This window comes from Myripristis murdjan, chromosome 20 (assembly GCF_902150065.1).
Source record: "Myripristis murdjan chromosome 20, fMyrMur1.1, whole genome shotgun sequence".
NCBI lineage: Eukaryota > Metazoa > Chordata > Actinopteri > Holocentriformes > Holocentridae > Myripristis > Myripristis murdjan.
Genome location: NC_043999.1, coordinates 6108451 through 6135386, shown reverse-complemented (window position 1 = coordinate 6135386; position 26936 = coordinate 6108451). Strand labels below are relative to the sequence as shown.

Here is a 26936-nt window from a genome sequence, read left to right as displayed (position 1 = left end):
ACCAAACACACCTGAGCTGGATTTGGTAGCATCAATATGTGGACTTATTCAGTCAAATGCTGGATATACGCTTGATGAAGACTGTGGAAATGGATTTTTTGGGAGCACTGGTACTCTCTTCAAACACTGCACAAGGGAAAACTGAATTTAGGGATCTTTTCTCACTGATGTGCCCTTTTAGCAAGGCTCCTAACATCAAATTGTGTTTTGTAATGACCAGCAAAAACATGGTATGTTACTCCACCTGGGTTGTTTCCTGACAAGACTGAGAAGAAGTAGGCCTACACTGACATCTGGTGGAACATTTGTGAACTTGCTTGAATTTGGAATCGGTCCTTGAAACGGTGTCTCAATGTGCAAAGGCATTCAAGCCAAATTACCCTTGTCTCACTGTAAGTTGGTCCCATTATTCATCCGCCAACCGAGGCTGCCTTAGATTCCTGTGCGCGCTGACATAGTTGATGACAACAGTCTCAGTGGCTGTTGTGTTTCAATAAGAACTCAAGATGCAAACGCCACATTTCAGCAATTTCTTCTCTGTGTGGTTTAGCAGCGAGCTGTGGCGTAGGTTGGCTCGTTTAGGGGAACGGCATCTGAACGCAGAGAGGAATTCAAGACATTTGTACCCGTCACTGTCGCATGCGGTGTTACCTCTCCATTATTCATACTGTACACTGTGCACTCATATTCGGTCCGTGTTGGAGGTCACTTTGTTCTAAGACTTGAACTCATGTAAAACTTTTAATAACTAACCGCAACCTGCCTGTGGGGCCGACCTTCGCAGGCATGATTGAAACTGAGGTGTGTGTGTGGGCGTGTGACATGCTGCTGAAGGTTACACAGCACTGTGATGAGATGGGAGGGCAAGCTGATGCTAACCGGCGGTCTTTCATGGAAAAGCGTTGATTAAAATCCGCGGACATGAAACTCTGACACAGAGAGGAGATAATGACCAAGTAACGAGTTGAAATTTCATTACATCCTCCATTTCATGTTCTTGTGAAAAGACAAGGAGCAGTGCCTGTCCTCATTAAAAAGTACATAAATAGAGTGGCTGCAGTTATAAATAAATTCTCATAACTACTTTAATACCACACTACATGCCATAAACTCTGAACAGTGATGTCAGCATTTAATTTCAGTGGAATAAAACATACACATCTCACACTGAAAGGGAAAATTCACCCACAGATACTCTGATGCAGTGTGCGATACCAAGAATTTGTAAATGGCCAGTGCATTCAAGGACTTACTTTGTGATGAAGTGTTGTAATTTTCTTTTCTGGTGCACCCATTTCCCCTAAATTTGCTTCATTTAGTGAACTGCTATGTTTCCCAGGGTGCCTTGTGACAACCCTTAGAGGGACAAGGAAAAAATGAGAGTCATAACCCCTCTTCAAAGCTTTTCTCATGGCTAAATTGCATTATGGCCACTTCAGAGAATTTGATATCTCTAACTTGTCCACAGTGGTTTTTATCCCTGTATGACTGTTGAACATAAACACAAACACCTGGCATTTACCGTTAATGTGTTAGCTTGCTGTTACATGGCTCCATTACATCTGTACTGGAAATACTTAATATTTAATATTTAATAATATATAATGATGTTTAGCCAGTTATCTGCAGGAATAAGAAAAAATGACAGAGGCACAAGATACATTGCTGGTGTTAAAGTGTTTAAGGTTGGATAATTGTAGTTTAACTCACATATATATAACTGCTAATCTTCAAAATGCAGCAACCTTTCTCAAGGACTGAAAACAACGTAAATGTCATATTTCATGTGTGCCGTACACTAACAGCTCTGAAACAAAGAAGTATAGTAATGCACAGTCACTGAGTCACAGCTTCAACCACAGATGTGTCCTTTTTCAGTCAGAAACACACCTGCTGCACAATCATGTGACTTTTAAATTACACTCTACTGTCAAATTACAATCACAGTATGGAGTTACATCTTCCACGGATTGCACAGGATCAGTGTACGATCGGATCTTAGCGCTGTCACCCTTGGTGGAGAGCCAGGTGACACAAGAGCCCCTGGCTGTCTCAGTCGTCTTTGACCATCCTCTTCTCACTGTCTTCTTCACCTTAAAACCATTTTCTGTCTTCTCCAACACCTCAGGATTACCTCATCTCTTGTTATTTTTGGGGGTTTTCTCTAACAGACCAGACTCTTGGAACCCTCTACATCTACACTTGCGACTGTCTGTGGTCCCTTGAGTTGTGAGAAGATCAAGAATCTCCGATGGTCCTCTCAGCTTTCTCGCTGAATTTGTTATAGTCCACTAAGACGAATCAGTGCTGATGCTGCTTTCAGGACACGTCTTGCGATACAGCATTATGTCTGTGAATCTCGTTGAGAATAACATCGCTGTTGGAGCCGTCAGAAATTCCGCTGTCTGCAAACACGGAGCCTGTAGTGGACGGACACAACAAGACATTGGTAGATCATGCTAGAAGTATGGAAGTTATGTCCACATGTAATATGCAAGACCTTGTAAACTGCTACTTATGATCTTACCGCTGCTATTGGTGCCATCGCTGATGATGGAGGAACTTCGAGAGGCGGGGTTGAGAACAGAGCTGTTTGCCATGGTAACGGACTGCACCTTACGATTGTGGGTCGCTGTCCGACTCCATTCTGTAGAACAGGGTCCATGTCCAAGAGCATGGATGTCAGAAAACTCATTTCTATCATTGGCCAGATTAACCAATGAGTTTGCTCAGTGATTTATCTAACCTGTCCAATAAAACTTGTGGAGAGAGCGCATACCTGAGTTTTCAGCCAATCGCAGTCTCCCACAGCAGAGGTAAGTTCTCCACTGCCTGCGGACATTCTCCTTGACAGCGCAGTGAAACACGAAGATGAAGAAACCTGGAAGACAGAAAACAATATAGAAGGGAGGAAGCAAAATTGTTGATTTGCTTGCTTTCATGGGACATTTTTGTATTGGATTTCAGCCATTACAGTTTTTTTCAAGGCTAAGATTTCTGGATTGAAGCTGCTGATACCCATTTTTTGTGTTAATACTATGTGTTTTGTATAGAAATTTGATCATTTTCAATGCAAAATTCCCAAGGATTCCCACAAAGTAGCTTTCAAAGTAGCATCTGGGGATATTCCAGGACCTTCTAAGTAAAATAACAAATAATTGTATTTATTTTTACAGAATTATCTTTTCACATTAGGGTCAAAAAGGCAAAATTGCTATGAATGGGAGTCTTTGGCTTTATTAAAGACACATCTTGGGTGACCCCTGCCCTGGATAATTAATCTTTACAAGTTGTCTATATGATAATTTTAATTGTCATTTAAGAAAAAAAATATAACAATGTGAAATTTGTTATGCATTATTGTTAACATGTTATGGATTGCAACCATAAAAGTGTTACCATTTTGTAAACCAATAACTGAAGATACCATGCTTCACAGCAGTGCAATAAGTTATTCCAGTTTTAGGCTATCGCTCATTATTATTTGAAAAGTAATAATGGTATTTCAAAAGGTGAGTATGGAATTTTGTGAAAAACTTTATTCGAGGTGTAGCTGTGTCACCCTGAAGAGAGTTGAATATGGAGAAGAGGTAAATGAAGGGCAGGTAGAGCGGTCCCCAGGCAAACAGGGCGAAACCCCAGGTGAGGCCGAGCAGGATGATGAGGCCGGCGATGCTGCGCAGGTCGGTCATCACTCCCCGGTTAGGCGACTGGTTCTGCGGGTTCTGCCTCTTGATCCGGGACAGCTGGACCAAGACGACGATGAAGACCAGGAGGCTCAGTGAAAATATCAGGAGGAAGTAGGCCACCACACCCACGTAGAAGGCTATGTCATTACGCAGCCAGCAGCTACAAGGTAACAGACATAGACACATACACGGGTCATAAGAATCAAACTCTAGTTAACATTTGAAAGAATAAAATATTATTAGAATCTAGGATTTGGATGATAGTGATATTTTTGTACTTTGAATGCCATAAGCTGACATTTGGCACTCATATCAGATTGCTTTATTATTATTATTATTATTATTATTATTATTATTATTATTGTTATCATTATTATTATTATTATTATTATTATTATTATTGTTGTTGTTGTTGTTGTTGTTGTTATTATTATTATTATTATTATTATTTCATGCCAAAAATACCATTATTCTGTGTTTCTGAACAACTGAATGAATAAATATAATGTGCAAAGAAAACAGGTGCGAACAAGTTATTTTCAATGCAGATGCCCCACCCATCCTGCTGGTGGTGCTAGAGGGAAGGTCTATAAATCTTGCCAGATTTATAAACTGTTTGTCTGTAGCCTTTTCAGTTTCAGGATACTGGATATCAGCATAAAAATCTATCAAAATGTTGGATCCCTGTGCCAAAATCCGTAATTTTCCCAAGTTTTATCCAAAACAGGCAGCAGAGGCTCAGAAATCACGCGTGTCAGACGTTCAGGTGGATGGAGCCCAATCCATAGTCTGTTCCCTAATCTTCAAATTAAGCAAACAAATATACGGATCAAGCCCTAATAGTAGCTCTACGTTGGATGGACACGGTGGCCCCCCTGGCCCTGGCCGTAACAGTGCCATGCCCTACCTATTGGGCTATATGAAAGATGATCTGCGAACAGAACTTTAAGATGTACAAATCTATGATCCTGACATTCAAACATTCAGCAAAGATGAAAAAAAAGCATTTGCACACAAAGGTTAAGACTCTAGAGTGCTTTAACTTACAAGTCATCTGAAGGTCCGTCTGTGTATTTCCCATATGTCACCAGACCATAGTTGTCTTTGTCGACTGCTATTATAATTATCACCACGATGAGAGGAAGGCCTGCAAACACCACATTGGTTCTTTTACAAAACCATACAATACACGACAAACGATTCACAGTGAAACAGTGACATTTTCTGGCTCAGTGTTTAGGTATACTCGCCCCAGCCCATCAGTGAGAACTTGAGCATGTATCGGCTCAGGTAAGGGGTGAACACTTGGACGATGCTCAGGTACATGTGGAGCGCCTCGAGCCCCGCCCAGGTGAAGGAAGTCAGCAGGAAGTAGTGCAGAAAGAAGGCGGTGCTGATGCACAGCCCAGTAGCCGGGTAGAGCGCCAACCAGCTGTCCAGGAGGAAGATCAGGTTGAGGAAGAGAAGGGACAGGCAGAGCTGCACCAGGATCTTGGAGGGAATGTCCCGAAGCAATTTTCTGCAACGAAAGGGTAGTAAAAAGTTGTAAAAAAAAAAAATAATAATAATAATAATAAAATAAAAGGGTTAGACTGATATATCAACACACCAATATATTACAGATGTTTGCACCTCTATGAAATCATGCTGATAAATGGGAGAACTCACTCAGTAAGCCCCTTTGAATTGTTTTATTTAGTTGTCTTTGCAAGCAATTGCTCTTACTGTTTTTCTTATGTGTGTGTACTATTTTAAAATTTTAATAGATGCAAAATCACTAAACTAAACTTAACTAAACAAAACCAATTTCCTGAGTTGTTCAAAAATTGTTTTTGTAAATGAATTCTTCACTTACAGTTGGAAATGTATCCAAACTTTTGCACTAACACTGAAAGTGCCCTATAGCCTAAATAGATAGATAGATAGATAGATAGATAGATAGATAGATAGATAGATAGATAGATAGATAGATAGATGGACAGATTCTTACTGGAAGGAAATGTAGGTCAGTAAGGTGACAGCAAGAAATATGGCCGAGATTCCACAGCCGATGTAGGTGATGTACGTGAGAATGAGAGCGTGCTGACGGTTGGTTAGCACTCCTCTGGACACGTCCTGTCAAAGAGATCACGCACACATTTGCATTGTAAATACTCGTGCCCAACTGGTGCACAACACAGCCGCTAGGATTCCTAGTAAAACCAAACAAGTAAGATCATATCAGCATAATATTAGCATATGCATGTTTGTTTTATGTCCTTGCTTTGAAGTGGGTTCGAACTGTGTTCTGATGCAATTCATGAATGTCGATGACTGATATGATTATTCTTATGAGAAATGATGGGAGTCACCAAAGCGAGACCGTTTTATTACAATTGTCTGATGATGTTTGGTTTGTTGATAATGTTGTGCTATTTTACGTTATTATTATTATTACAAACTACGTCACTCTTTTCACAACCTTCATTTATCTTCTCCATTGTTGGTGATTATTTTCAAAGATAATTGTCTAACTTGCCACTTTTGCTTTGTGAAAAACAGCCCAGGTTATCGTCCTGGTCACCAACACACACAAACACACACACACACACACTGACCAGTAGGATTGCAAAGGAGGTGAGATGGTTACAGCTGCAGGTTGTGTATTCCTCCGTGGCGTTAACAGCAAAGCAGCCATCGGGGTTCCAGCCTCCTCCGCCGCCTGGGCGTAAGAGACACGACAAACAGGAGCATTAACACCTGTGGCATTTTGACACATAAACAGCTAGACTGGGCGTGCACTCACCATTTAAAGTGAAGTCCCAAAATACACAGGAGGCCACATAGTTTGCCTGCAGACAACAGAAAAGGAAGTACTGATAAGAGGAGAAAGTGTCACGCAAACCACATAAAACCACATGAACACTCATCACCATTTCACTTTTTGGGTATTACTTTGGAAGGTTTATTATGACTTTTAAGTGCTGAACTTTTACACGTTTTCTTTTCTTTTTTTTTTTTTTTTAACAATATGTATACTGACTGAAGCATAAGTGGACACATAGAGTCTTCTTAAATATGCATTATTTTGTGTTCTTGTGTCTCCCCACGTGACACATTTGACATAAGGTCTAATAGTGCAAGTATGATTTCAAAACACTGAGTGCACATAAAGATCCTAGAAATTTACGCTGCAGCTCAGTTTGCATCAGACGATGACTTGGCTGGCAGTAACAACAGGAACAGCCAAGGCTCACTGCATCATCAGTAGTGCTGGCGTGTTTATACAAAGCCACTTGAATTAGCTGGGAGAAACGGCTGTGTCCTAACTAAATGTGCAACATCGAGCACACCGCTTATATTAACGCTGTCCTGTCCAACACAGCTTTTGAGGGTTATATTCAGCAATGACAATTGATTTTGATAATCCCCAATAAAAACAGACAGTTTTATGATTTAATGTATTCAGTAAACATGGGTAATTTCTGTATTTTTCGATTGGGAACATGTCATTCCATTGTATCTGACCAATCCAGTGTTTAGAAAATGCCAGCCCTTTGCTTGAAAACCATAATTTCTTGTCACAGCAACACTTTTACTGGCTTCTTAAGACTGATTTACACAATAGTTAACACAGGGCTCTCAAGTTTTGAACTGAGCTCAGAGTGAGATTTTGGCGGTGGCGGGTTGAGGAGGAGACAGATGATTGTGGGGGGTAGGGGGGCACAAAAGGAAAGAAAAAACTAAAATATATTCAAATTATTATGGGTATTGTTATAAAATTATTATGGGTAGGCCTATTATAAAATGGGTATCTTTATAAAAATATAAAACAGTCTCAGTAACCCGGTATAACGTGACACCCCAAGTGCTCCTGCTATCTCTCCCTGCAAAAATGGCTACGTGAAAAAGAAGAAAACCCAACGAGCAGCCGATTCAGCATGTGTAATAATAATAATAATAGTAATAATAGGCGCAAAAACTACCACCGACCACATATGAAAAAAATCGCATGTGTGTCAGGGTCATAATAGCCAAGCAGACCAAACATAGCCTGTATTTTTATATTTGACCGTATTTTCATTATTGAAAACACAGTCAAAAATACAGATTCCTCTACCTGTTCCACTGTTATAAAAAATAGCGGCGCAACTTGGTGGGTGTTAACCTGGTAATTTCTCTGTGTGAGAAACACAAGGTGTGGCGTGTGAGCGTGTGAACGGGTTGAAATGCGTGTGTCTCACGCCCGGTGCATGAGACTTGAGAGCTTTGGTTAACATCATGTGGCTGGTGAGTAACATGAGCAACGTCTGGCATTTGCAGCTTAACATGAACCAATTCATACAGCACATGTGCACACACTCACAGGCACAGGCTCGGTGTTGCGGATGGTGAATTGAATGTTCTCTCTCAAGTTGCTAATTGATAGGTTTGCCACGCTGGAGGCCAGGACTGGACTGACAATGGTTTGGTTTCCCAATGCAGAGTCCTGCAAGAGAAGGACACACAGGGGTTATCAACCTTTTTCATCTGGGCAGCAAAGGAAAGTCTGTGACACGTGCTTAGGGTAAAAGAGATACTGTAAAGCATGAAATGAGATGCACACAAAACAACTGAAGTCTGCGTGGGTATCATGTTTTCATTTGAATATTTCATTTGAAATGACTTTGCATGTACCTGGAAGAGGGAGGAGGTGGTGTAGAAGGTGAACTGGACCCTGCTGGCCTGCTGCTGCTCCTCAGGACTCAGCCCCTCGGTGAGAGACGACGGCAGGAGTACAGAGCCCAGGGCAGTGTCTGACCTCCTGGACCGGGACACCCCCAGGGTATTGAGCTGGAACACACACACACACACACACACATGCTTAATTAGAGAACTTTTGACATGTGTTCAGTTCTACAAATAATAATTTTAAAAAAAGACAGAGGGGCCAAAAATACCATGTGTCAAGTGGAAAGTTCATCCCACATGGCAAGCAAAGCATCCGAACTTATTAGTATTCAAGTGCTCTGGTCAGAAATATCGAGTATCCATGAAAATCTCAAAACATCAAATGGACGGTGTTAGAAACATGTGTTTTTCAGTGGGATTCATAAAACTACATGAGCCAAATATTGAAAAGCTGCCCTCTCCGTTTTGCTGAAAAGTGCAGAGCAGCGATTTTGCTGCTGATGTAGAAAACTGTTTCATGAAACATCACAACTCAGAAACACGGGTTTCATAAATATTTCTGCATTTTCCACTTGCAGTTAGGCCTTCATGCAGGGGGTTCATGCACAAATAATCTCAAAAAACATTTAAGAAATAAGCATGTATTCTGAAACACTGTGGACACATTTAATATGAAGATAATCTTCCTGTACCACAAAATCATAATGTGGTGATACTGTGAACTGCAGGTGCCATTTTTATGTATTTTCTTTTCATGAAGGTGACTTATGTTGGTTATGAGAGGGCAATTGGCCAACTAGTAAAATTTGGTGACACGTTGGTCTTCATCATGATTACAGAAGAAAAATGTGTCACCCACAGAGTTTGTATTCATTCATTTTGCATAATTTGAATTTGCAAGATGATAAAATCTGAACTACCTGAACGTCATTAGTGTTGATGATGTTGATGGATGTTGCTGGGAAATTAGTCCCATCCACCTTCTTGACTGTCAGGCTGAGCGAATCAGACGCCAGGATCACACTCTCACCCGCGAACAGCAGCTTAAACCCCAGATCGTCCACTGTTCGTATCAGCCTGTCAGCAGGACGGCACACAAAGGCATTATGGGAAAATCAAACGTATGTGTGAGGGTGGGTGGGGAGCTGGGGAGGCTGAGTGTGCTGTACCTATTGGCAGATGAAGACAAGGCGGTCGCGTCGCCCTCCATCAGATTGCTGATGACACTGACGGCTTTCTCTCCCACAGACTGAGACACAGTCGGACCTTCTAGAAGCTTCTCCAGCTTCCCCACCACTTGCTCCACCTAAAATATCCACGAAAAATAGAAATCAGTCAATCAAATGTCATTCATAATGCATACATTAAAATGTAATGCAATGCACTTGAAATGGGAGAAGAGAAATAAAATACAAAGCAACAAAACAGAGAAATCAAGACATTCACAAATAATAATGAAATTGAAATAAAACACCTGCTTAAAAAGTGGGGGTTCAAATTAAATATCATTTAATAACGAAGAAATTAAGAAAACTGTTGATAGCACTGAATGAAAGCAAATCCTTCCACACTTTCACACACAGTATCATTACAGATTTTATGGAAACTTAACTTTCACATTTTTTTTTCTAAAGTGGTTGATGAAATAGAACATTTGTTCATTAAAGTGTATTGAATGAAAATTCAAGGGTTTGGCTGCAAATGGCTATACATCTGAGGTGAGAAATAATCATTACCTCAGTCAATTATTCATAAATATAAGGCTGATTTGCTCGAAAGCAAAAATAACTCTTTATACCAACCATTCATTAATACAAGGTATCATTTTGCTTTTTTTTTTTCTCTTAATATCTATCATTTGGAATGACACTCTGCAAATTATGCATTACTGAACAGATGAATAGCTTCACCTGGGAGGAGTTCAGCTGGGAAGCATCCTGTGTTTGATCCAGTAGTTGCCCCACTTCTGCCTCCTGGCTTTCTGTGGTCATCACTTGGGTCACTGGGGAAATATTATAACCGTTATATAACAGGCAATGAATAGGCCTCGGTGAACCCACTGTACAAACTGTGGTACTTGGTAAGGAGAGTCAGTGAGTCAGTTCCTCATTTATGTTCATAACATTATTATTAAAAGACAATAACCAAGGCGAAAGCTGCACCAAAGGCAAGATTTCTATTGAAAATGCATCTGTATTATTGGCCTGAATCTGAAAATGTAATCTTAATGAATAATCAAGACAAGACCTTACTGGTGGGAAATCTTCTACACAGCAGAACACAGACACAGAAGTAATAAACTGAAACTTAAACATGAAACATTTTGAAGCTGAGACTGCAGGTCACACAGATTTAACCATCAGATGTCCATATTAAAATCATGCAATCCATGGAGTCGGCATTTTGGGAATTTATAACATCAGGAAGGCATTTGGAAGCAGGAAGTGTTTGGGTGAATCAGCATTTTATTTTTCTTGCAGAGCACGTCCCCATTCACCCATCAGCCTTCAGAGAGACAGATGGCAGGGATGATTGGACTTGACTGAGGAGCATTATGATTATCTAAGTGTTTATGATTCTCCGACCGTAAAGTCCGGAAGTGCAACCAAAATCTTACAAACTAATAAAATACATTTTTTTTTCTCCATTTTTAAAAGTCAGAAAAAATAAACATGTTGTGTGGTTAAAAAGCCACAGGGATACCACACTCTTTAAGAATGAAATAAAAAAAAAAACATTATCTTAAACAGCAGTGTCTAAATTCTTCATCCAAGACTGGATATGGGATGAATGGGCAGTCATCAGCTAGCTAGGGAAAATTTAAAATACTAAAGATGGCGGCACAGTCAGAGAACCCTACCAGCCAATCACATTTTCAGATTTTGTGTAGCTGCACAACTTTGATATTTACAACAGAGCATAGAAGTTGGGGCTGACAGCTCAACAGACAACAAACTATTGGGCTGCACAACAAATGCAAACTAAACAAGAAAAGATGGCGCCCCATCTTCTCTTTTAATAAAAAAAAATCGAATTGAACTCATTAACACTCATTAAAGAGTCTTTTTTTACAATTACTTCTTATGAAATTATGACACTTCGCACAATTTCTGGATAGTGAAGTCCTTCAAACTTTAAAAACGTAAAAAAATCAAAAGTTACCTATTGGTGCCACCTTTGGCGACCACAGTGATAAATTCCCCTTGTGCAGCTTTAACCAAATTATTAACTCTGCTCTTGCATTCTCCACCGTTACAGTACATACCAGAAGGAGTTGTGGTTTTGCTGGTGGCCATGGTGGTTTGGACTGGTGCAGTTGTTGTAGTAGTCAGCCAAACGTCAGCGGTGGTGCTGCTGCTCTGAATAGTCTGGGCTGTAAGGGAACCATTTGTGGTTGTGGTTTGTGTAGCTGCGGTGGTTGCAGTTGTAGCATTGGGCTCTCGGGATGGGTTGATTGGTATTCCTGTTGTCAGATTGAAGCCAGGTCCTTTGGTTGTTTGACTGAGGTTGGAGTTGACATCGACTGGAGTTGAGTTGAAGGTGAAGTTAGTCACTGCAGACGTGTTGGGGCTGAGGGAAGGACTGTAACTGGTGTCATTTTGGGCGTTTGTTGTGACATTGTAAGGCACACTCAATGTGTAATTTGTCTGATTGTTCCCTGGTACATTACTTGGAGCAGCTGTGAATATCGTTGTGTTGTCTACAGTAGAAGTTTGATTGTCCAGAGTCAAGTTATCTGGAGATGTTGTGGCATTGAACAGCGTTTCATTACCTTGGATGGCAGCTGTATATATTGTCATGTTATTGTAAGGAACAGTTGTATTCTGCTGTGTTGTCCTGCCGGCTGCAGTGGTTATGTTGTCTGATGTTCTGTTGTCAGGAGATAATGTGGTTGTGTACAGTGTTGTGTTACCTGGTAAAGTAATGTTCAAGTCAGTTTGGTTTATTGTGAAAAATGTTATATTGTCTGCCGTTGTGTTATTTGGATATAACGTGGTTGCGCCTGAAGTAACATTGAAGTTTGTTTGGTTATTGGCAATAGTGGTTCTGTTGTCTGCTGTTGTGTAATTTGGAGACAATGTGGTCATACGCAGTGTTGTGTTGTCTGGCAGAGTAACGTTCAAGAGCGTTCGATTATTGGTGATATACGTTGTATTGTTGATTGTTGTGTAATTTGGAGACAATGTGGTTGCATTCAGCGTTGTGTTGCCTGGTGCAGTAATGTTCACGAGAGTTTGGTTATTGGTGTTAGCGGTTGTATTGTCTGCTGTTGTGTAATTTGGATACAACGTGGTTGTGTCCAGTGTGGTGTTACCTTGCAAGGTAACATTCAACAGAGTTTGGTTATTGGCTATAGTGGTTCTGTTGTATGTTGTTGTATAATTTGGAGACAATGTGGTTGTGTCCAGTGTGGTGTTACCTGGCTGGGTAACGTTCAGCAGAGTTTGGTTATTGGCTATAGTGGTTCCGTTGTCTGCTGTTGTGTAATTTGGAGATAAGGTGGTTGCATCCAGTGTTGCATTGCCTAGTGCAGTAATGTTCAGGTGAGTTTGGTTATTTGTGGTAGTGGTTCTGTTGTCTATTGTTGTGTAATTTGGAGACAATGTAGTTGTGTCCAGTGTTGTATTACCTGACTGAGTAAAGTTCACGAGAGTTTGGTTACTGGCGATAAAAGTTGTATTTCCTGCTGTTGTGTAATTTGGAGACAATGTGGTTGCATCCAGTGTTGCATTACCTGGCTGAGTAAAGTTCACGAGAGTTTGGTTACTGGAAATAAATGTTGTATTTCCTGCTGTTGTGTAATTTGGAGACAATGTGGTTGTGTCCAGCGTTGCATTACCTGGCTGAGTAAAGTTCAAGAGAGTACGATTATCATTGATAGTGGTTCTATTGTCTGCTGTTGTGAAATTTGGAGATAATGTGGTTGTGTAAAGTGTTGCGTTACCTGGCTGGGTAACATTCAAGAGAGTGTGGTTATCGGCAATAGTGGTTGCATCGTCTATTTTTGTGTAATTTGGCGACAATGTGGTCGTATGCAGGGTTGTGTTACCTGATAGAGTAACATTCACTAGAGTTTGGTTATTGGTGATAAATGGCATATTGTCTGTTGTTGTGTAATTTGGAGACAACGTGGTTGCGTCAAGGGTTGCGTTACCTGGCCGAGTAACATTCAGGATAGTTTGGTTATTGGCGATAGTGGTTCTGTTGTCTGCTGTTGCGTAGTTTGGAGCCAATGTGGTTGTTTTTGGTGTTGAATGATTCAAGGCAGCTGTGGTGTTCTGCAGTGTTTGGTTGTCAGCAGGAAGGAGGGAAGTTGTAGTGTTGAGGATTGTTGAGTCGCTGGTCGCAAATCCCGTTGTGTTACCCTGGGCAGTCGTTTCATTATGGGTAGTTGTTGACAGTGTTACATTACCCGAGGCACTTGTGTTGTGCACTGTTGTATTGTCAGAGACAGTCACAGTCGGGCGAAGGGTTGTACTGTTCATGAAGTCTGTTGTGCTATTTGATATTGACCGTGTTGTTTGGACGTATAATGTTGTATTATCACGTCCAGGTGTTGTTGTTTGCATTGTTGTATTACTTGTGGTGGTTGTATTATCACGTACAGGTGTTGTTGTTTGTGTTGTTGTGTTACTTGTGGTGGTTGTATTATCATGTCCAGGGGTTGTTGTTTGCGTTGTTGTGTTACTTGTGCTGGTTGTATTATCACGTCCAGGTGTTGTTGTTTGCATTGTTGTATTACTTGTGGTGGTTGTATTATCACGTCCAGGTGTTGTTGTTTGTGTTGTTGTATTACCTGTGCTGGTTGTATTATCATGTCCAGGTGTTGTTGTTTGCGTTGTTGTATTACTTGTGCTGGTTGTATTATCACGTCCGGGTGTTGTTGTTTGCGTTGTTGTATTACCTGTGCTGGTTGTATTATCACGTCCGGGTGTTGTTGTTTGCGTTGCTGTATTACTTGTGGTGGTTGTATTATCACGTCCAGATGTTGTTGTTTGTGTTGTTGTATTACCTGTGCTGGTTGTATTATCACGTCCGGGTGTTGTTGTTTGCGTTGTTGTATTACCTGTGCTGGTTGTATTATCACGTCCGGGTGTTGTTGTTTGCGTTGTTGTATTACCTGTGCTGGTTGTATTATCATGTCCAGGTGTTGTTGTTTGCGTTGCTGTATTACTTGTGGTGGTTGTATTATCACGTCCAGATGTTGTTGTTTGTGTTGTTGTATTACCTGTGCTGGTTGTATTATCACGTCCGGGTGTTGTTGTTTGCATTGTTGTATTACCTGTGCTGGTTGTATTATCACGTCCGGGTGTTGTTGTTTGCGTTGTTGTATTACCTGTTCTGGTTGTATTATCACGTCCGGGTGTTGTTGTTTGCGTTGTTGTGTTACTTGTGGTGGTTGTATTATCACGTCCAGAGGCTGTTGTTTGCGTTGTTGTGTTACTTGTGGTGGTTGTATTATCACGTCCAGGTGTTGTTGTTTGTGTTGTTGTATTACCTGTGCTGGTTGTATTATCACGTCCAGGGGTTTTTGTTTGCATTGTTGTGTTACTTGTGGTGGTTGTATTATAAACTGCTACACTGTCTGCAGCTGTTGTTGTGTTATGTAGCATCGCATCTGGCTGTGCTGCATGAGCCGACAGTGCTGTTGTGTTGGGATGTGTTGAAATTGAGGCTTGGTTTCCAGTCGTGTAAGTATCTGTCCGATTCAGTTGTGTTGTATTGATTTGCATGGCAGTCATTCTGGGTTGTGCTGTGTTTGTTGTGTTAAACAAAAATCCGCCTGCGTTCACTTCCTTGGTAACACTGTGTGAAGTCGCATTCGGCAAGAAACCTTGATAAGCAAGCAATGTTGTATTTACAGTACTCCTTGAGCTTGGTGATGTTACATTAAATGTGATATTGTTATAGCGAGCTGTATTTTGGAGCATTTCTATTGTGCTGAAATTCAGTGGAGTTCCTGTGGTCGATATGTTTTGTGTGCTTCCTTCGAGGACAGGTTGCACTGTTGTCTTTTGTGTACTGTTATGCGTTGTGTGTGGAGTCATGTTTGGCAGAGCAACTGTTCCTTCTGTTTCATTTTTCAATTGAGTTACTGCATTATTTTCAGCTGCTGTGGTATTTTGTTGAGTTGTGCTGTGTGGCGGAGATGGAGGTGTAGTCACAGTGGCTGAAGTGAGGTTGCTGTTGGACAGAGTGGAGTTCTGCTGTGTGCTGTGATTGGTTGGGAGAGGCAGAGGAGGGTCCAGACAGCGGTCAACAAGCAGCACAGCAAATATCTCATTGCCATCGCTAGGAAAAGAATGGAGAAATAGTGAAAAAACTAGGATAACTTTAACATTTAATTGTGCTATAGTGTTTTAAAAAGCATCTACTCTCTGTTTATAAAATGGGTTAAAGTAGACTGTTACCAAAGCATCCAAGCATATGAAAAACACTAAATTTTCCAATTCTTGCCTTACAAAAGTACTACTGTTATCTCACCACTTCAGTAATGTGTGGTCAGGGTTGCAGATCTCGGAGGGGAGCAGTTCACTGGCGACCCAGGTCAGGTTGGACGGCAACAGAGCAGTGGACTGTAAGCCTGGAGGACCGCACACCACTGAGAACAGACAGAGCACAGTCAATGATACATGGAGGTAATGTGTCTGTATGTCACTGATATCACACGATATGGTCCTGAACTGGGTCCTGATATTAGTTCTGAACTAAGACACACAGACTAACCCATGCGAGTGAGCGGCTCGTCGTATGTGATGCTGCCACTGCTGTCGATGAGTCGTTGGAGAAAGTTAGTGAGGAGGCAAACATCCACAGGCCCGGACGTCTCCAGTATCACCATGCAACTGTACAGCCTGCAGACCAGAGGCAGAATAAAGGTAACAGTGAAAAGGATTATAGGGAAGGCCCACCTTTGGATACTCTTCCTGTGTTACATGTTGTCAGTCTGGGATACTCAGTGGTAGATTACAGGAATTTAGTGATTTCCTTTTTTGGTGTACCAGCTCTTGCTCAACCTGCCTTGCCTACTGTCCTGTTTTCCAGAATGCCTTTGGCCAGTTATCTATAGGACTATGCCACAAAATAAGGCACCAAACAACAAACTGGGCCCAGAAATGCAAGACAAATAAGAAATAGCTGCTTTTACCATTCGTAAGGTACATGCAGAGAATGTAAGCTGTTGGTTTTAAGATTTATTTCGGTCAGGAAAACCCAGAAATTGGAAATGTTGTGACTCAAAACAAGTATCTTGCCTCTTCTTGTTTACTGGCAGAGACTGGATTCCCAAATATGCACATTTCTATCAAACACAGAATGGGACCTTTTTCAAAATGAAAAAACGTGTGAAGCCTTGTATTTGGGGACCACAACTGGCGGCTTCTCATTCATAGTAATGAATTACCTTTATTGACTGAATTAGAAGTCTGTGGAGTTATTCTGTATGCTGTCTTGAACTGACTGGGTGTGAATGAGTCTTAGAGGTATGGTGAAAGTAGTTAAATATATCTTTAATTTCATGTATTAAAATAAAAACAGCAAATTGAAATCATGCGAGAACTGTCCTTTAAACAACCGGCAGAAAAGAAGTGTCTACCTCTGTTCAGTCCTCTGACATTCAAGCTGCTCAACCTGGAGAGAGAAAAATAAACTATGACAGATGATTGGCAGCTCTCGCTTGAGCACCCTTCTGCATTGTTTCATATCTGTGCAAATAAAATGCCCTAACAGAACGCAACAATACTAGGTTAGCATGAGTTAGCCTTTAACAAAGTACTGGGTTGGTACCAATTTGTTTTACCTTGAAGTGCTCTGCAACCTCAGAATAGTTTCTGCACAATGACCTGGAAATAAAGAATTAATTGTCAGTAACGGTGAATTATTACATTAACCACTCCAAACACTTTCATTTTGTGTCAAACTATTCAATAACGTCTCATAAAAATGTCAAATGTTTCAAACAATCAGAAGGCACTGTTGGCCGGTCCACTACAACAGTGTATTTAAAATTTAGTGTACAGTGTTTTTAACAATAACACAGGAATATGTAAATAAAGACAAATTAATAGAAAAAAAGAAAAGGAAAGAAAAGGAAAGAAAAGAAAAGAAAAGAAAAGAAAGAAATTCTCAAGAAGCAGCCACACAAACTAGCAAACCATATAATTTCGGTGTATGTGTTGTGTTGTGAAATAATAGATAATAGACTTACTCTGACATGTTATTACAATCAGGGACTTTGGACAACTGTGAATAGGATAGAATAGAAAGCCATTAATACGAATTATGTAAAGCATAAAGACACAAATACATGTATTCATACCTCATGTGCTGTACATACCATGCTTTTTATGAAGTTAACATCAACTGTCGGGCTGCTGATATTGATGGTTAGGGCAAAAAGCTGACCTGAACACAAAAGAAAAGAAACTATGAGAAAGGGGAGGATGGGATGTTAGAGCTGAAGCACACACTCACTGCTCAGTGTGTTCATTTACCAGCTGTGTGGGAAATGCACACAAACGATTAAGATTCAGCACAAACACACAGACAAACAAGCAATAAGCTGCAGGTTTTGCTGCATGTTTTCTTACGTGTATCATTACAGAAAGCAGTGCAGTCGCAGAAGCGAGGCCCTGGTCCTGAGGCACAGACAGACATGGTTACAGCAGCACAGACACAACTGAATCCTGATGGATATCTGGGTGTCTGGGTGTGCTCAGTACTCACTGCTGCAGGACTGTCCCTCTGGTTGAAGAGCTGGGCTGGATCCTGGCTCTATGACGGAGCTGGTGAACAGACATGAATTAGTTACAGAACACACACAACTGCACTGAACACACAGGCATACACAGTGTATACTGTATTGACAAAAAAATGTTGCTCACCATGTGAGGCTGGAGTGTGTGCCTGACTGACAGATATCATCCAGTGATGATGAGGAGGTGCAACGCATGAGTCTGCCACTTGAGGGCTCCGCATCCTTACACAGCTCTCGACCTGGCAAAATCAGTATGAAATACAAGTGCTCATGTGAGTGTATACCAGCACATGAAGAGGTAATTTGTAAAAAAAAAAACGATATCTTTGGTTGTATTCATTTCTACAAGTCATGTTTTTTTAGCAGATTAATATCACTCAAAAAGTCATACTAGCAAGTTAATGCATAGGTAATGCTGGCTTTTTCAACAGAACTGTTGCTATCAGTTTGTTTTGCATGTTATGTGAAGCATTACATTACTGTATTTGTGTGTGTGTGTGTGTGTGTGTGTGTGTGTGTGTGTGTGTGTGTGTGTGTGTGTGTGTGTGTGTGTGTGTGTGTGTGTGTGTGTGTGATATGTGGACTGTTTGAGGGTACATCTGCATGGTGTTTGTAGCCACTTCTTCCTTTGCCCATGACCAGCCTTCAATGCCAAATTTGGGGGAAATCCAAGCATCAATTAGAGAGTTATGCTACTGTGTGACCAAGATACAAACAGAAAAATAGATGCACACATAGTCGCTCCCTCCGAATTCATCACATGAGGGACAATAAACCTGCCAACCACTCACCAACTCTCTCCACCTTTCCTATAAGTTTCGGTTGCAGCCACTTATCTTGAGCTCTCTGCAGTGCAAGCTGGAGCTCACACACCGAGACAGCGTGGCTGAGCTGCAGCAGCACACTGCACTTTGCATGCCTGCAAACATAAAGAAAGTATGCATACTGCGGAGAGGAAGTAAAGTTAGGAAAAACAAACAATTAGAGAAAGTAAGTGCTGGTATGACACTACCTCGCATCCTCGTTTACTTCACAGGACACCTCTACATTCTGCAGACAGAGCGAGGAGGGGAGTGTGGTTATTGTTTAACAAAGAGATTACCCATCTTTAAGCTAGGCATTTTGCAGCATTTCAGGTGGACATCAGTTCGACTGAAACAAGTGAAGTGATGCTGCATGTTCCTGAAATGACTGACCTGAACCCGTGTCTCATTTTGACATAAATCCATCTGGTCTGCATTACGCGAGGAATGTGGAAATTTAACTGCCTCCACGTCACAAACAGATACATTTGAAACCTGAGATAGATAGATAGATAGATAGATAGATAGATAGATAGATAGATAGATATTGCACAGTCACACTTTGTCATCACTGAGCTTATATTTATTACATCCTAACGTGGCTGTACTGAGCCATGTGTATTAAATCACATTGTGAGATGAACATATTCTCCCATCCCTTCTAAAGAAGCATACCTCATTAAACTGAGTCAGGCCACAGAGAGCCAAGGTTGCAAGAGAGAGATTGTCAAAGGTCTTAATGACAATGTAATGCGTTTTTCATCAGTAACCAGCTCAGGTTTCAATTAACATCTCTAGCACAAAGAGTGATATATGATCATTTCCACCACTGATAGTCCCGGTCAAAGTTAAGTTGAGCTGTACCACAGGGTACCAATAAAGTGCTTGTGAGTCTTGTAGGTGATATGTGAGTATGTCATTAACTAATATGACATGGAGATGCACAACAACAAAAAAATGTGTAGAAATCTGTGTTTTTGCTCTCACCCAGCGATGCACATCCTGCTCAGTCCTATTTGCCCCTGTGGTGTTCACACTTATAAACATCCAGTAGTAAGCATCTGAGGGGAAAATTGCACCGTAAGGAAACTGTATGGGAACAAGTACGTGTAAATCAAACAGTGTGAATGGCCAGAACTGAGTATTGCTTACTTTCATTGGAACAGAGCGGGGTGATATCACAGTTCGCCGGCGAGGATCCTACAAGAATAGAGAAAGAATGATTACAATGCAGACATCAGGTTTGTTATTACAGAGAGACTGTTAAAAACGCCCATGCAAATATGTCTCAAACATATTTGTGTGGGCGTGTGTGGGCTAATCTGCTGCAAATAATCCCACTGGTGTGGTTTGGTTGGCAGGCAGTGTTGGGATTGGAGAAATCTGGATATTGGGTGAGATCTGATAGGCTGGTCTGGCATTAGAGGGTGGAGTTGACCTTGCACGTTGCATCTTAACCCTCCTGTTATGTTCACATTTTTGAACATCTTTTATGTTTGGGGTCAATTTGACCCCTGCAGTTTAAATTTCCACGAAATTATTATAACTAAAATTGTTATCAAAGTTTATGTGTCAAGTACTTTATGTTTCTTTGTTGATTACCTACATAGCCCTTTAATTAAATAAAACATAACTCTCCCCCACCCCCACTTATACATCCAGTATAATGCTATTATGCGATAATGGAAAAATATTCAAATCACCATAAAATCTCACTGATTGATCTAAAATTGGAAATAAATATTATTTTTTGGTCTTTTAATGGCTTTATATTATTTCTAAGTAATGATTTTTGTTATTTATAACCAATGCGTTACAAAGTGTGTACAGGACATTGAAAACATATCATCATGTCAATTTCATCTTTACCCGGTAGTGCCCATTACATTAGGAACACTCATTAAATATGAAGCAATAAAAATGATGTTAATCATTTATTTAGAGACGTTAAACATTGGGCTGGGTCAAATTGACCCTGAACATAATAGGAGGGTTAAGTTGCTTTATGATTGCTGGTTAATGATAAAATCATCATAATCTGTAGTTAGTGCCTGAGGGTTCACCCTTTTGAACAGGCTGTTAAATAATTTTTAAATTTTTTTAAAAACTCGGCAGTCATGCAGTCTCAGTTTGCAGTGTAAATAATAAGTTGCCAGTGGTCGCTACATGCCGTGTCCTCATTAAAATCAGCATCACTCACTTGTGGCTTCTGATTGGGCGATCTTGTCTATGAGAGACAGCGTTGTGGCAGGACTGAAGGTAATAGTAGCCGGTGGTAAACCTGGGAAAGGAGAAGGTAGAAAATAGGAAGTCAAGCAATAATCAGGAGCCAACATTGTAGGTGTGAACAACTGTGGATGTTGTCTCAGTTGCTGTTGTTGCTCTGGTTTTAAAATGTAGAGTCAATGCAAGTTGCTTACCACGGAATGGAGTTGACAAACTGCGGCCAACTCCAAGTGGATTTGCTGCAATAACGAATTCGGTCATTAAGAATGCCACTTCCTCACTTAAAATAGTGTGGTGCAGACACACTCTCACACATATGGGCATGCATGAAGTGAATAATAGAAACAGTAACACACCATTATGAGTTACAGGTTGGTCACGTTTCACCCGTCTCTGGTCTACAAGAAGCATAAAACATGCAACACTTCAACATGCAACGTGCTCTAAAGTAAACTAGCCACAGAATCATTGCAAATGAAGGCACCATAATTCTCTTTCCACATGAAAAGATCCACAACAAATGGGCTTATGAGCAATCTACAGTCTACAAGATACAAGTGTCATGCTTATAGCACTAAGTTTAACGATATACATTTTTGAATGAGTAGAAGAAAGATGCATGCTGGGGGACTCCATGTTGCCTACTGTTGTTTGCACCACCGTCATGCAGCGTTTGACCTTGCATGGAAGTTGTTTACTCACATGAAAGTATGAATTCGACTTTCATTCACATGAAAGATGACCATGCATTCTGTTATCATTGCAGTTCAATTGGAAATGTCATTCATGCATAACATCCAAGGTTGAAATCAAAGTTCAGACAAATGTAAAATATCTACAAGAGATATGAGATCAAGGTGCCGTTGATGCCACGGTGAGTTTAGGCATGTTTGTCTCACCACACAGGAGGCTGGGGTCTCTCTGCCTGGCCTTGGCGCTGGTCACGCCCCAGAGCCAAGAGTCCCAGCCAATCACGGAGCCATCCTCGCAGAAGGCGTGGTCGTCCAGGTCCGCCCACAAGCGGAACATGTAAAGCTCCACGACTCCGAGCTCGGCCCCCGGTGGCTGGTCCCTGGGTCGACAGCCCAGCCGCAGGGAGCCAGAGGGGGGGATGGCCTGAGCGATGACTGTCCTTTCAGCCACCGTCTCCCCGTCAACCTGGAAAATGATACAGCACGTATTGGTGGCTTCACAGGTTTTACAAGCTCACAGGTTTGATCCCTGTAACAGATGGTGTATCGGTGTGAAGTGATTTTACCCTCAGAGCCCTGATATGAAAAGGTTATTAAAGGTGCATTCTGTAAAATTGCAGTGGGTCTCACTTCACTTCACCCTCAGTCTTGAACATTGACAAATTGATTCAAAGTGAAGAGATTACAACATGACATTAAAATAATCAAGCATTGTTATACAATAGTGACATTAAACTATCCTTAATTTTGCTGAGGACCACCTTGAAGTGCTGCAAGGAGCCCTGGGAGTCCCTGGGCCCCATGTTGAAAATCACTGTATGTTCCACAAGACACTGAAACCAAACCTGCTCAGTCATATTAAGTTGCTCTGAATAGTGGATTGTGTAACCTTATTGCCTAAAAAGTAAAAGTAATGTGTTTCGCAACAGTTAATTGTAATGTAATGATACCTTACAATGTACAAAAGTGACTTACAGTAAGCTTTTTACAGTTGAACCCCAGCGCTTATCCAGTCATTCCAGGACATAAATAAAACTTTTTGAATTTGCTTACATTCCTAATTAATCTGAAACAATTCTGTGTTGTAATTTTATGTTGTCTGAACCCAGTCCAAAAGTAAAATCTCATCAAATCTGGTCCTTAGAATTGGATCTCAAAAATCTTTTAAAACTGGCCTTAAACCATTTTTTTTTAACAGCAAACATTCCTTGAAGTTTTGTTCTGTTATACATTTTTAAGCTCCCTTTCACCTTTTTCTGTAATTTTGTTTATTAAGGCTTTGATTTGCCTTGAAAAGAGAGAGTCAGTATTACTGTATGCCATTTATTATTTATTTACATTGTACAAAAATAAAGTTCTGTCAGTGTGTTTTGTATCAAAGACCTTTGTAACAAAGACCTAGGTCAAACAGTGATAAATAAGCTTCATTCACCTTCATGGTACTTTTTTAAAACACTAAAAATTTACCAAATGCTTCACAGGCTATTAGAAGAAGCCACAGAAATCATTACTGATGAGTATATTTTATTTCCTTGGATTACCAAGGTTGGAGTTTAGCCTACTACATCAGGCTCGTTCAGATTGCAAGATGTTATGAGTTGAAATCTCCTAAATTCACATGCACATTTGTCTAAACTTTCTGGTTCTCACCGCATCTGGTACCGACTGTATTGTCCTCGATTCCAAAAACCCAGAGGGATAAAGAAGGTAAGTAGGCTATAAAAACAAACCATAAAAAAGGATTTCCAAACACCACAAGGCTGTAAGCCTGAGCCTGATTACACAATGTATTACCTCCAGGCTGAAGGAGTCGCCCAGGACGTCCCTCCTCAGACACACCCTGTGCCAGTGAGCCGGGGATAACTGGAGTGGAAAGCGGTGCCGGACCCCCAGCAGCCACCCGTACAGCGCCCCCTCATCGCCCTCCAGCCCCAGCTCAGGCCTGGGTGCGTGGACGGAGCTGTAAGAGAAGGCCACCCAGGCGCCGGGCACCACCACACGAACGTGGACACACACGGTCATCTGAAAGAGCAGAGGCATGGCTGCCCGGTCCTGCAGTGTCCAGTGGTCCATGCAGCCGTTTAACACTGCCTTACTGTCCCCGAGGAAGTAGCCAAGCGCTGAGGAGACGAAGAGGAAGAGGAGACAGAAGTCTGGAGTTGAGACTGTCCTCTTGCAAGAAAACAACCCCGTAGTTTGTTGGTATCGCAGCTTATTACTACCTATATTTGGTTTTTAGTTTAACTCAATGCTTGAGTTAAACCAGACAAGGACTGTGTCAGTGCTATGTTTATGTCAACCTTAGACTGAAGCCCACTGAAAAAAGACAGAGTAAGATAGGAGGCAGCTAATAATATGAAGTCTACACTGACCAAAATCTCCCTCTTGCCTAGTTATTTTGTCTTATATTCAGTGTCATTTGCCAATTCAGTGAGATAATCCCACTTGTTTTTGTGAATCAGTGTTAACATGCAGCTATAGCCACCACTACTACAAGTGTTTGCTAAATTATTATACTAAATGAGTTTGATAGTATGCTTAATCTGATGTGTTTACAGCTTATCACAGTGACAGTGATGGCGAACAAACTGACATTACCTGGAATAAAAAAAAAAAAAAAAAAAAAAAAAAAAAAAAGATCAGATGAATGAGCTCCCAGTTAAAAGCAGCTGGGAAACTGGGGTGTGTTTTTAAAATGTATTTGAAATGGCTCGAGTCCTGTCCCCTAACCTCACTCCTATTCAGACCGCACCAGGGGAGGGCTTGTGATTTGTATTTTTTTTTTTTTTTTTTTTTTAATCCCAAGACCCCAAGAATTATATCCTGCATGTAAATCACTTTAAGAGCCTGTGTTGTGGGGAATTAGATCAGAACTGGCTACCTCACCTGAGAGCTGATCAAAAACCTCCACTATACCCACCACAGTATATCACTTGAAAGCCGTCTGCAGCAAATATCTCTGCATCTGCGGGATAATCATCAGTCACCAAACATTTTTTTTTCCTTTCTTTTTCCCGCTGTGATTCACACCTGTGGGTGCAGCAGCCACCAGAAACCACAGCCAGACGACTGGGACGGGATAACGTGTCCATCTCCACTGTCCCTCAAAGCAGCGGTCACACATCCTCCTGGAAGCACAAGGTGACACATTTAAAATCTCTTTCACTCGCTTTGTGGCTTTTATTGTAGCCTTTGTTCCTTTTTTACTTTTTTTTTTTGTGCCTGCTGCTACTCTATCCCTATTTTCCGGCCACTTTGAGTGGATTAGTGGATGTTTAAATTTCTATTCATGCTGTTTAACGAGAACAATAACAGATTTAGGAGTCATTTGGCCCGGTCTCTGCGCAGCACCTGTCTTGTATAATCCACTCACCCGTTAATTCTCCACGTCTCTGTCTATTCTGGCCGTCATTTTCATTGCTGCACTTGGTTTTTCAAGTGGCAACAAAACACTCCTGTCTAAAGGTGACTAAAACTCACAGACTGGAAGACTTCTGGGTCTGGCTGCACATATGGTTGCAGTGTCTCACTATTTTCCCATACAGTTTCTGTCATTGTACCTTTTTCCCTCTCCTGGTAAAGTGAGAGGATTATCTAATATTATCCAAGGCTTTGTCCACGCTGACTGACTGACTCCAGGGCAGGGATGGTCACAAAAGATTAGGTAACACTGCATTCATGCATTCATAAATTACAGGTGGGTGCTGGTGAGCGTGTGTGTTTCTGCTCTGTGTGCACATGGTGTTTTGCATGCATGTGAATGTGTCTTCTGTGAAATTTCACACACTCGTATAAGTGAACATATTCAAAATGTAAATACATTATGCACCCTGCTGTCACCTGATATTAAGACTGCAGTTCCTATTCAAAATATCATATCAGCAAAGTCCTTCTGTTACTCTTTTTGTAGTTTTTTTTTTCCTTTGCATGCATTTTTTACCCTGACTATTGATGTCAGCCAAAATATGAAGAGATACCTTCCAAAATGAGATACTAAAAAAGCGTCGAAATTCAGAACAAATTATGGCTATTTGGAAAATGTATAGGTAATTTACACTTTGATTGCAGAATCGACTCTGCAAATACACTATTATTGTCCTTAGACAAAACTGAATCCCTTAGAGGGACCACAGAGTCACTGCAGCATGAAATATCAGAAAGAAGCTGGCTGTGTCTCTGAGCATCGAGACAGGATGCACAACAAAGGCGTTGGTTTATCATTTCAAAAAGTCCCGTCTCTCCAAAACTGCTTACATGAAACCGTGCGCTTTGGACTCGAGAGCAGGAGGCCAGTTTCACGCACAAAAGCTCAAACAATATTTTCTTCTCGTGGAGATGTTTCGCCTTGGCTTTCTTCATACACAGGCTGCCTGAGATGATTATATTGATACGAGAGGTTTCATGCCAAACTTTATCTTTCTATTTCCATCAGTTTCTGTCTGTCTTTTGGAAACTTTTCAGAGTTTGCAGACAGGGATTGCTCAAACAAATAAATAGATAGATAACTAACTAAATAAAAAGTATATTACAACTACTCTGTTTAATAAGCAAAGGTCTGATGAAAACGAGTAACTGAAATCATTGATAGTGACTCTTTTTGTTTTAGTAATAACACAGTTATCCTATTTCAGTTTTGTGATACCAATAATTCTGCAAGGCTTCTTCAACAGTTAGATATGTCCTTTGAGCAAAACGTCCCAAGGTTTCACTAATTCCCTGGTAAGTTATTGTAGATCAAATCAAACAGCTAATTCACTCCTACACACACAAGCCTATCTTCAAACGGCACATGAGATATAACAGAGAAATTTGCTCGGTTGCGATTTATGGGATCATATTGTCCTCTTTCGCTGTATGTTGAAGCACACTGTTCCTTTTGTGTGGAACAGTGCCTGATCCTATTTTTAAACTGCACGCACGCTCCCACGTACATATCCGCACCGGAGCCAGTGGAGTTTTGAGACTGTATTGTGATAGAGGGAGTGCCAGCGTGCTCCCATGACACAATTAAAAATGTTGATCTACAGGATTTGCCGCCTGAAGAATGTGCTGTGACCTTTTGAAGGGTCAAATTATAGGGTACATATAGATAAAATATCCACTCATCTATCTCAGTTAC

At 40.9% G+C, this 26936-nt stretch overlaps 3 protein-coding genes across 3 annotated transcripts; all 3 read right to left on the bottom strand.

Annotated features, from left to right (window-relative positions):
- Nucleotides 1–1679: 1679 nt before the first annotated feature.
- Nucleotides 1680–12160, bottom strand: adgrg2a (adhesion G protein-coupled receptor G2a). The gene is made up of 15 exons (XM_030079934.1): nucleotides 11605–12160; nucleotides 10250–10341; nucleotides 9509–9645; nucleotides 9260–9416; nucleotides 8346–8501; nucleotides 8035–8157; nucleotides 6475–6520; nucleotides 6287–6390; nucleotides 5680–5804; nucleotides 4940–5208; nucleotides 4737–4836; nucleotides 3563–3849; nucleotides 2780–2881; nucleotides 2528–2647; nucleotides 1680–2420 (listed from the first exon to the last, which is right to left on the bottom strand). The coding sequence occupies exons 1-15, from the start codon at nucleotides 12137–12139 to the stop codon at nucleotides 2320–2322; spliced, it is 2454 nt and encodes an 817-aa protein (XP_029935794.1). The 5' UTR covers nucleotides 12140–12160; the 3' UTR covers nucleotides 1680–2319.
- Nucleotides 12161–12192: 32 nt separating this feature from the next.
- Nucleotides 12193–14544, bottom strand: LOC115379212 (uncharacterized threonine-rich GPI-anchored glycoprotein PJ4664.02-like). The gene is made up of 2 exons (XM_030079933.1): nucleotides 12970–14544; nucleotides 12193–12209 (listed from the first exon to the last, which is right to left on the bottom strand). The coding sequence occupies exons 1-2, from the start codon at nucleotides 14069–14071 to the stop codon at nucleotides 12193–12195; spliced, it is 1119 nt and encodes a 372-aa protein (XP_029935793.1). The 5' UTR covers nucleotides 14072–14544.
- Nucleotides 14545–14656: 112 nt separating this feature from the next.
- On the bottom strand, nucleotides 14657–19309 carry LOC115379211 (uncharacterized protein YBL113C-like; the record flags this gene model as incomplete). The annotated part of the gene is made up of 11 exons (XM_030079932.1): nucleotides 19293–19309; nucleotides 18888–19015; nucleotides 18224–18335; nucleotides 18066–18124; nucleotides 17677–17744; nucleotides 17548–17582; nucleotides 17140–17182; nucleotides 16936–16970; nucleotides 16068–16195; nucleotides 15825–15942; nucleotides 14657–15632 (listed from the first exon to the last, which is right to left on the bottom strand). Coding segments are annotated over exons 1-11 (1719 nt in total), but the record flags the coding sequence as incomplete, so codon positions are not given.
- Between the last annotated feature and the right edge of the window lie 7627 nt (nucleotides 19310–26936).

Excerpts from the sequence above, each read along its gene's own strand:
- LOC115379212 (XM_030079933.1), bottom strand. The coding sequence starts at position 14,071 with ATGCAAACAACAACACCTGGACGTGATAATACAACCAGCACAAGTAAC.
- adgrg2a (XM_030079934.1), bottom strand. The coding sequence starts at position 12,139 with ATGACAATATATACAGCTGCCATCCAAGGTAATGAAACGCTGTTCAAT. Across the intron at positions 5,805-6,286 it reads CCTCCTTTGCAATCCTACTG|GACGTGTCCAGAGGAGTGCT; the intron begins GTCAGTGTGTGT and ends TCTCTTTGACAG. Across the intron at positions 2,648-2,779 it reads GCGATTGGCTGAAAACTCAG|AATGGAGTCGGACAGCGACC; the intron begins GTATGCGCTCTC and ends CCTGTTCTACAG.